Genomic DNA, 10,332 nt, shown 5'->3' with positions numbered 1-10,332 from the left:
ATAGAATAGAATAGGAATAGGGATAGAATAGAATAGAATAGGACAGGACAGAAAAGAACAGAATAAAATAGGATAGAGTAGAATAGAATAGAATGGATGGGACTGATCTCAGGTGCCTGACTTCAGAAGGATTTATCATCTCCTAGTTTAGAGCATCTACCAAGTGCTTAAGCTGGAGCTCCATCCTCCAGACTCTCAGCAGTGGGGATAAAACCTTCTTCAAGATACAGTTCAAAGCAGGTTCTGAACCTGCTGGCTGTACTGAAGCAGTAGAAGAACCCTCTTGTTCTCCCTTTTCTGATCCCCACACTGAGGCAGGTACATCTCAAACAGGGGAACCAGCACCCAGATCCCAGCTGAGGGAGCTGCAGCTCTGGGCATGTAAAGCCATCACTGATTCTACCTGATATACAAGCTGCAATATCTGTTTATAGAAGGTGGGATGCCAAGGTAATTGTAGTTTGGCAGGTTTAAGCTCGATCCCATTCAGTGCTTGAGCTTGGGGATAGGACAGAAATCCTGGGGAATATCAGATCACTGGGAATTAAGAGCCAAATCACCCCTGATTGCAGTGGGAGCTGGGTTTCCTGGTGAGGTCTGAATCCTGAACTTCCATGCAGAGAAGATTTTCTGCTGTCCCTGTTGACTCACAGCTCACAACCATGTGATCCCAACCATCTGTTTGGTAAACTTTCTGATTTAAGCTTGAAATACTTGAACTCCTTCTGCCTTGTCCCTCTGGGAAAAGTAAAAAGTAGCTTTAGTGCTGCCCAGTTCCTTGTTTGTTTGCTCTCAGTGTGCCCCAGAAACTTGGGGTGGGAGGGGAGATCCCCCAGTTATCACCCCTGGAACCTCCAACCTGGCAAAGTCAGGCTGGTTTGGGGGGTACAAATGACCTATTCCAATCTCTAGGTTGTTATTTGTTCTTGAGGAGTGGAAACTATCAAGATCTTATGGAAATGTTGTGAAAGGTGCCTGGGAAGTGCCCCAATGGTCCGAGGTTGTTGGCACTGTGGTGTGAGATGTCTGTGGGAACACAACCTGCAGTGGGAGGCAGAATCTGTCTGCAGCTAAATATTAGCAAATAGTAACAAATATTAATATCTAAAGCTAAGTATTAGCAAATACTAGCAAAGATTAATATCAGACAGTACCCTGGAGAGAAGGTGAAGGAGACAGAGAGGACATGAGCTGTGATACTGCTGATCCCCTTCACCCTCAGTCTGGGCTCCTTTAAGATGCTGAGAGCCAGAAACAGATACTTCTTATATTGTTTGTTATTTTCAAGCGTCTTTTTTCTTTCACCAAAGTTCCCACTGGCCAAATTTTACTATCAAGGCCATCTTTGCACTCTGATAACCTCCAGACTCTGCCTTTAGACATTTTTGTGCAATCTCATCTCCTGATTTTCCTATTACTGGCAGGAGGGCAGGCACAAGCATTAAAATAAAACACTGGTGATGTGCAGCCAGAGTTAATCTTGATAGTGCAGAAGTGAAAAACAATGGAGATAAGCACCAAACCACTCACTCTTGTGACTCAGTTGAGCAACGGGGCTCGACTGCAGCGAGGGAGCAGCTCTGTGCTGGTTGGAGTTGCTCTTTTTCAGAGCTGATCACGTCACTGCACAGGGCTCAGCAACAAAGGGCTGCTGGAGGAAGGAAATGCTGAGCTCGTGCAGCCCCGGGTTCCTGAGGGTTTATCAAACCTGCAGCGAGATCCTGATATCTCTCAGGCCCCCCGTGTGTCTGCAGGGCTGCAGGAAGTGCCTGGGCCTGACCTTTATCCACAACCAGAAGATTCCTTGGCAGTGCTTGTTTTTGCAGCCTCCACCTCAGGAATGCTTTGGCTTTCCCTGGGGCTTGGGGAGAGGTGGGAAGCATGAGCAGGCAGCAGAATGGTCACACACAGGTGTTCCTGTCGGAGCCTGGAGCACCCAGGAGCCACCAGCCAGCGGTGGGAGCACGTCCTGGCACCGGGATCCCACCCCTGGGACACGGGAACAGGGGCTGCTCCTGCTCTGCCACATCCTCCTGCCAAACACTGCCCTGAGCCTGGGCTGCTCTTCCACCTTCTCTCTCCGTGGACAAAAGCTGGAGCCTGGGTTTTAGACACCTCAATAACTAAATTAGGTCCAATCAACACTGGCTCCACAGACAGGTTTTCTGGAATAAGTTGTCAACACTTACACTATAAATACTGTAAGTGATACTATGATAATATACAACTAATACTGTAAATACACTTTTTAGTGATAAGGATTGATTGCCACTGCTGTGCAGCTGCTTTGTTTTTTTTTAGTTAAATTCAATATCAAGTTCATGCTTCATCTGCAGGTATCAGAGGGGAGGGAGAGAGTGGGACAATGTGATGCCTTAGAGAAGAAAACCACTATTTATTTTGTCATGTTTTTTTTTTACATCATCTTCTTCATACAACTGTTTCATTGTAACATTAATACATTTTAAAAAAAAACCAACACCAAGATAGCTTGCAAAATTATATATATTTTAATATCCAAAAAAGTACATTGCATATATATAGTAGCAAAAGCCCCATTTCCATGGGTAATTTCTTCAAATACTTCAATTTTGCGATTATTGCAGTAATGTTACTTATAAACACCCCAAGAGCACTAAGACCTAAAGGGATTAGCTTGATCTTCTTTTTCCACTTTGTTAAATAATGGCATCAGTGCTTCTGTTTAAAGTTCTGAGCAGACTCCAGAGCTCTGGGTTCAGACTCTCCTGCAATCGGATGCACATGGACCAGACCTTGCCCCCACACAGAGCCCCAGAGGTTGTGTCTAGACTAGATTAGATAGTTGTGATCCTGTTAATTGGTTGCCAGTTAATACAAGTCATTTAATGGGTTCTACATGTAAATCTCACCCCCCAGACATCTGTTCTAAAACCCAAATATTTGTGGTTCACCCTCTGTTTATGGCACCAAACCATCAAATTAACATGTGCAAAACTAGAGATGGCTGACAACTTGGGAATGTTTCAGATTTCAAGGAAGGCATCAAAGGAGGTGGTTGATAATTTTATCGATGGAGTGGTTAAGATCTTCCCAAAGTTAAAGATTTTGGTGAAAAACGATCACAAAATATTTAAATAGTCACTTTAAAATGTTGTGCATGTTTTCAATCAGCTTCAATGCAAACATGTGAGCGAAGTGGAGTTAATTTGCAGACAACTACAACAGATTAATATGAGAAAATGCTCTACTCTAGACAAACCCAGGGTGATCTGGAAGGTTTCTGGCAACTTTGGAGTCAATTATGGATCCAATTGCAGGATCAAGGCTATCTCCAACAGATACATTACTCATGTCTTATTTTTTATTTCTTTTTTTTAGCAAAAAGTACAAAGCTACAGCCCAAATGTACAGATTGAAAAGATGTACAAATTACATTTTAAAAAAATAAAACAAAAACAGACCGAGCTGGCAGTAAAAAAAAACAAACCTGCATTTGTGACCGAGGTCAACTCGTTTTATTTACTCTTTCTTTTAAAACTGTGAGATATAGGGAAAAATAACTCTGCATAATTTATACAGTAATTTGCCTTGATTTGTTGACCCTTTGGACGATGGTCTGACAAACGCACAGCGTTCGCGAATCGCTACATCGAGAGGCCCCTCGGGCTCTGGCACCGCCCGGGGACCTGCTGTCATTTATTTCACTTCATTCTGCTTTCAAGGAATGTCTGTGCTTGACACCACGTCACGTTTTGTTCTGGTTTCTGATGTTTCTGGAGTTAAGACACATTCTAGTGGAGTTGTACACTCTAGAAAAGTTCCTTCAATGCCCTTTACTTCTTAAAATATACATGTACATATATATATATGAATATATATATATATATTTAATTTCCAGTTGGGTGAAAAAAAATCCTCATCTGCCTTAAAGCTAAGATTCCAGTTGTGGTCCCCTGCAGCCCAGTGTCCTCCACTTAACAGTCAAATTGCCTACGTGCTCCACAGTGAGAGAAAACCCCAGGTAGTCATCCTTTCCTACGACCCACTGGTGGATCTATGTCTTGTCAAAAGCCTTTGAATCCTTGAAAATTTTTCTAAGAATCACTCCAGGTAACGGTGAACAATCTTCATCATCACTTCCTACAGAGGACACAAGCATCAAACCCCAAGGAAATGCAGAGTACTGGCCCACAGAAGCATCTCTCCATCTCTCCATCTCTCTCAGTTCAAGACACAAGAGGCAAAGTTACAAAAGTAAAAGTTTTGGTCCAGAAATAACCAATATCCAGTTTTAATTCTTCCCCAGAAAGGCCACAATTATCCATTGAGGGTCCCCCAAAATACCCATAAAAATCCCAGAAGTAAAGAAAAAGTCCAACCAGACTCGTGAAGGCCCCGTGGAGCTGAGAGCACTTAGTAGTAGCTGCCCAGGTGAGGTGTGACGTGGGCATTGGGGTGGCGGGGCACGTTGGGGTTCGGGTAAATGCTTCCTGCAGGGGAGGTCCAATAGGGTGAGGCCGCTCCAAAGAAACTGGATGACGTGACAGGCATGGAAGAAGGGTGCGGGGGCACAAAGTTCACCTTCTGCTGGTGGGCGTGGTACGATGGCATGTAGGACAAATCCGACGGGTACTTGTACATGGAGGACTCAGTGGGGTGAGGCTGCAGGGCCTGGGCGATGCCGTGAAAGTCAAATTTGTAGGCATACCTCTTGCCGTGCACCTTGGTCATAATGTTCTTGTCGTAGTAGTATCGCAGGGCGCGGCTCAGCTTGTCGTAGTTCATGTTGGGTTTGCTCTTGCGCTCGCCCCAGCGCCGCGCCACCTCGTCAGGGTCCGTCATCTTGAACTCCCCGTTGGTGCCCTCCCACGTGATGCAGCTGGCGTTGGAACTGTCCGACAGCAGCTCCAGGAGGAACTGCCACAGCTGGATCTGCCCGCTCCCTGTGACACAGCCAGGGGGGAGAGGAAATGAGCCACTGCTTCCTGCCCCCGGCGCGGACAAAGGCAGGAAACAGAAGGACTATCTCGACCTTTGCTGGGAACGGCTCCTCCAGCCCTGGAAGGGCTTGCGTAGCAATGGATAAACTGTTCCCAGCAAACAACTTAGTCAACCCTTTGTTCTGCTCCCGGGTTTGAGGTCAGATTAGATTTCATAATGGGCGCCTTTGGCCTTAAAATCTTTGGGCTGTTCATAAACAGGGTTTTTGCCGAGCACACTGCGCTGCAGAGCTTTTCACTGGCAGGTTAACAGGGATATTTCAGCTCTGCACTGCTCCCTGTTTGCCATGGATATTGTTTTGGATACCTCCAATTTCCTTTCCAGTTGGTGACCTGAGTTACATGAGATTATTTCTGCCCTAGAGTAGAGGTCCCCTGGTTTTTCTCACTGTGGTTATACAAGTTAAGAGCATTTTGAGGATGTTTTCTTACAAACATTCCATGTGTTTCAGTTTGGTCAGTTCAAACAAGATTTACTCCAGGTCTCATTCCCCAAACTCAAGGATTATTTCCTGCAGATAACAGTTATTATACAGGCAATTTCAGAGATATTTTGTGCCTTCATTCATTTCATCCACAGCAGACAGTGAGAAATTAACCTGTACTGCAAATCTGAGAGACCAGCACTTAATTCCCCTATAAAAGTTAAGTTATTAAGGAATGCTGGGTTTGGGTAAGAACATTCAGGATGGTGATTTTGTCCTGACAAAGATGATGTTGCACCACTTCCCTCACTTTTCTGTAAGAGTTTTTGCAAAAACCCTTGTGGGGGCACAGTTACTGAGCTCAGTGGCTCTCACAGCTCACCCCGACTAGAGGGACAGCAGCTGCTCATCCATCCTGGAGCAGCAGGTCAGCAGGAAATCTGCCCCCTTTGATGATGAGGGTCTGAAAGGTAAAATGAACTCACCTGGATTGGCAAGACGGCTGCTGGTGGGCCCCAGGACTTGATAGGGATCTAAAAAAACACCCAGCAAACTTACTTTAAAAAACGTTTCACCAAAAAGAAACAACAGTTCGTTATGTTTATTCCAGAACCCAAATTTTCATTTTCTTTCTTGACTCTTTCTGCCCCTTCTCCCAGGGCCTGGAACAGACCCAATGTGCTCCTTCTTTCTTTCTTTCTTAGCAAACAACCACCAACCATTTCTGGAATCCAAAATGGCACAGTGTTTGTGGCACTGGTCTCAGCCTGCTTTCCCAGTCTGTAATCCCTTTGGACATACCCTACACTGATGTGTCAGCTAGAAAACATGAAACATGGGAAAAACCACTGTGGGATAGTAGAAAATAACAAATCAGGGTTAAATATATTTCTCCTAATAAAAAGAGCTGGACAGCAGATGAGATTCTCAGATTCACTTGTTAGCAGCTGAGCTTGCTGCCCTCTGAAGCCCATGGAATATTCCCCCAAGTCTCCCCTTCTGAAGCAAACAGAGCATTGGACAAATGAGAGTACCAGGAGTTTGTCCCTGGCTCCAGCGAGGCTGAGTGTTTCTTGAAAACCCCACAAAGTATTTATTAGGAGTAAATTCCTTCCCTTTTCGTGGGGCCTCCTCAGCCCTAATCTCTGCACTTCTCCTTTGCCTGTCTCTGGTTTTGGTGATTTGGGTCTGAAGTGTTTGCTGGTGGATTGAATCGATGCCAAAAGCACCAACCCCCTGAAATAAAGCAGGGGGATGGAAAGCAGCTGTGCAGGGCAGGGCAGGGCAGGGCAGGGGGTGCTGAGCCTTTCAAAGGGCCCTGGGGGAGCAGCAGGGACTCCAGTGCTCACTGCCCAGCGGGGTCTGCTCATCTCCTTTGGGTCGGGGTGGTTTGGGAGCAGGGAAGCCCCAGTGGGTCTGTCTGGAGACACTTCCACGGGCACGGCTGTGCCCGAGGTGAGGAGGGGATGGGCTGGCACAGCCCCACACCTGCTCCACAGCCTTGGGATGAGCCAGAGGGGATGAGCCAAGGCAAGGAGCCACAGTGACTGGGGTGGCACAGGGATGTTCCTTTGGCATGTGGAAGGACAGAGCAGCAAACCAGAAACCCTTTTGGAACAGTCACTGACCCTGTGGAGTCACTGCCTTGAGACCTCCCTGGGAGGCTCTGCCAGCTTGGCACAGAGTCACAGAATATTGGAAGGGACCCACAAGGACCATCCAGTCCAACCCTCAGCCCTGCACAGGCCCAGCCCCAGGAGTCACCCCCTGTGCCCCAGAGGATCATCCAAACCCTCCTGGAGCTCTGGCAGCCTTGGGGCTGTGCCCACTGCCCTGGGGAGCCTGGGCAGTGCCCAACCAGCCTCTGGGGGAAGAACCTTTGCCTGAGGTCCAACCTGAGCCTGCCCTGACACAGCTCCAGCCATTCCCTGGGTGCTGTCCCTGGTCCCCCCAGAGCAGAGCTCAGTCCCTGCCCCTCCTCTGCCCCTGCCCAGGCAGTTGGAACTGCACTGAGGTCTCCCCTCAGTCTCCTCTGCTCCAGCTGAACACACCAAGTGCCCTCAGTGTCCTCTCACGGCTTCAAATCAAGGCCCTTCCCCACCTTCATTGCCTCCCTTGGACCCTCTCTTGGAGCTTTAGATCCTTCTTATATTTTAGTGTCCAAACCCACAGCTGGTTCTGCCTCTGACACATTTATCCCCCCAGTGTGGGACCACTCCAGGTGCTCCAGAGGGACAAAGCCAACACTCACCTGGCTGGGGCCGCTGCTGCTCCGTTGTCTTGTTCACATTTTGTGTCCCTGCGACAGGAGGGCCTGGGGAGACAGGGAAAGAGCTTGTTTGTACCAGGACAGAAGGGGAGGAATGGACAGAGGACAGGCAAGTATAGGACACATCAAACAGGAATAAACTGGCTGGGAGGGAAAAGTTTCCTAAGCCTGAGGGCTGATATTTTTGAAATTGCACTATAAAGTTCAGAGATTTCACTAGAAATTAAAAATTTCACTGTAAAGTGAAAATACGCAGATGAGGCAAGAAAAATATTATTATTATAGATATTTATATATGTATAATTTATTATTATTATTGATGTTTCTTAATATCCTAAAGATGCAGCGAGACAAGGAAAATACTACATAGATACTTTAGTAACTTTCTGTCATTGCAGCTTAACTTCCATTCTTTTAAATTCCGTTCTCTAGTTTGCACCCATGTTGTGAGTAGAAAATTGGATTTTTTGAAATATGTAAATTCTGACCTCCTTCCACGTTGGAACATATTTCCACATTTTTTGCAAGCGCAAGTTCTTTTTTTTTTAAGCGAGATTTTTAGGCCAAAAAAATTGGGGTTTATAGAAAAAACTAAATTGAAGTTTCTTTGGGGTTTGCACAGCTCAGAAAGCTGCAAAGTGAAGGCAGTGTGATCTATCAGCCAGGCTCTGCCACATTTATTTACGGCCAGTAGTATCTGGTTGAATGGGAAATGTGCCCACCTTGGAGGGCTGCACAGGGAAACAGGAGTGGAAACAGGGCAGTGTGGCTGTGTCAGCTGGATATGCAGCTAACACACAGTTTTTAGGGACAAGGAACTGATATTTCTGGTGACTGGGAATTCCAGGACACTCTAAACCCAGCGAGAGCAAGAGCAGAGTGTGAGCAGAGCTCGTGCAGGGGGGCCCTCTCTGCCTGCTGGACTCTGCCTGGAGTTTTGTTTTCTGGAAAGTTATAAGAAACTCTCAAATCTCCCCAAAGGGTCCATGTCTGTCCCTAAAAGCATCACCCCACAATACAGGTGGGTGGTAACATGGGGTCTGTACACAGGATTTGCTCCTGATCCCTTGATCAAGTCCTGCAAATATTAGAGGTTCCTGCTCTCATCTTTAATACATGATTCAGTGATAAAAATAATGGGGTCTGTTTCTATTTCTCTCCATAACATAATTACAGCTCTTATCTTACTGACTGTCCCTGAATTTTCCACCTTTCTGATGCTCCCAACACAAGCCATCCATGCCCATCTTCTCCCACCGCCTCATTTTGATCTTCCATTGCACAATTTGTGATCCCCACTGGGACAATTTACTTTTGGAGAGGCCAGAACTCACATTACTGCCCCGTCCTGCTCTCCTGACTGCAGAGGACGGATCTACTGATGGAAAGACAACAGGCACAGAGGGCTTGAAATCACCTTTTCCTTGGAAGAAAAAACTTGGAAGAATCTGGCTTGGGATCATGGTCCCAGCTGGCTTGGAATCCTGTAGGTCTGTATTTTTGTCTCTCCCATATTCCCTGTGCTCCCCTGGGCTCCTCACAAAGACAAGGGGGTGTAAATAGGGGTGTAAATAGAGTTGGGACTGTTTGGGAAGTTCTTGAGCCTGAAGTCCAGTCATGGCACCCAATGGAATTCAGAGTGTGACTCATCCCATCCAAAAGCAGATCCACCTTCTTTTATCCCAAGATTCAGAAGACCAGGGGCAGAAAAGGAGGATGAAATAAACTTTTCTGTTATTTCATAAAAAAAAAATGGGGATTTTCAATCCAGGGAGGCTGAAGACTCGAGGCACAATAAGGAGGTTATTTTAAGGAGAGGGAAAAGGTGGAAAAGCATCCTCCCAATTGACATTCCAAGTGCCCCTCTGCCCGTGCCGTGCCCGTCAGGCTGCAAAGCTCCCTGTGGATACATCCCAGGGCACGGCAGGACTGCACAGCTCCCTGTGGATACATCCCAGGCACTTGCACATTCCTGCCGGCGCTGGGAAAGCCGCTGCAGCTTTGAAATTCCAGCCCTCTGGTTATTGGCATGGAAAGGAAAACACGGAGGGAAGGGGAGGGAGGGGAGGGAGGGGGAGAAAGAGGAGGAGGGAGGAGAGGGGAGTGGGGGGAAACAGAGCTCGTGTAATCTGCCCGGTTTTATTTTTGGTTTAATTATTTGTTTTTTTCCCTTTTTGCAGAAACCACAAATCCCACTGCAAATAGATCAGACTGAAAAACAAACCGCTACGGTTTCAGCCGGGGACAAAGAGTGGGATGGGACAGCCCGGGAAGAGGGAGGGGACAGCCCCAGCCACGCTGTCCCAGAAGGGGTCCCTGATCCCAGAAGGGTTCCCTGTCCCTAGAAGGGATCCCTGATCATACAAGGGATCCCTGTTCCTGAAGGGATCCCACTCCAAGAAGGGATCCTTGTCCCTAGAAGGGATCCTTGTCCCAGAAGGGAGCTCTGCCCCCCAGAAGGGATCCCTGATCACAGAAGAGATCCCCTGTCCCCAGAAGGGTTCCCTGTCCCATGAGGGATCCCTGATCCCAGAAGGATTTCCTGTCCCAGAATGGAACTCTGTCCCAAAGGGATCCCTGTCCCCTGAGTGATCCCTGTTCCCAGCAGTGATCCCTGTCCCCTAAGGGATCCCTGTTCCCAGCAGTGATCTCTGTT

At 47.2% G+C, this 10,332-nt stretch overlaps 1 protein-coding gene across 4 annotated transcripts in view; it reads right to left on the bottom strand.

Moving 5' to 3' along the window:
• Positions 1-2,487: 2,487 nt before the first annotated feature.
• The window catches only part of FLI1 (Fli-1 proto-oncogene, ETS transcription factor), a 105,545-nt gene continuing 97,700 nt past the window's right edge, over positions 2,488-10,332 (bottom strand). For all 4 annotated transcript variants that reach the window (XM_027655598.1, XM_027655597.1, XM_027655596.1 and 1 more), the window contains 3 exons: positions 7,659-7,721; positions 5,893-5,940; positions 2,488-4,925 (listed from right to left, as the gene is read on the bottom strand). In XM_027655598.1, coding sequence (XP_027511399.1) covers positions 4,396-4,925; positions 5,893-5,940; positions 7,659-7,721 — 641 coding nt within the window. In that variant the 3' untranslated portion in view covers positions 2,488-4,395. The remainder of the gene's footprint in view (positions 4,926-5,892; positions 5,941-7,658; positions 7,722-10,332) is intronic.

The sequence above is a fragment of the Corapipo altera genome, unplaced genomic scaffold (assembly GCF_003945725.1).
Source record: "Corapipo altera isolate COAL_440 unplaced genomic scaffold, ASM394572v1 71, whole genome shotgun sequence".
NCBI lineage: Eukaryota > Metazoa > Chordata > Aves > Passeriformes > Pipridae > Corapipo > Corapipo altera.
The sequence above is the reverse complement of the archived record's forward strand: the minus strand, read 5'-3'. Positions and strand labels throughout refer to the sequence as shown.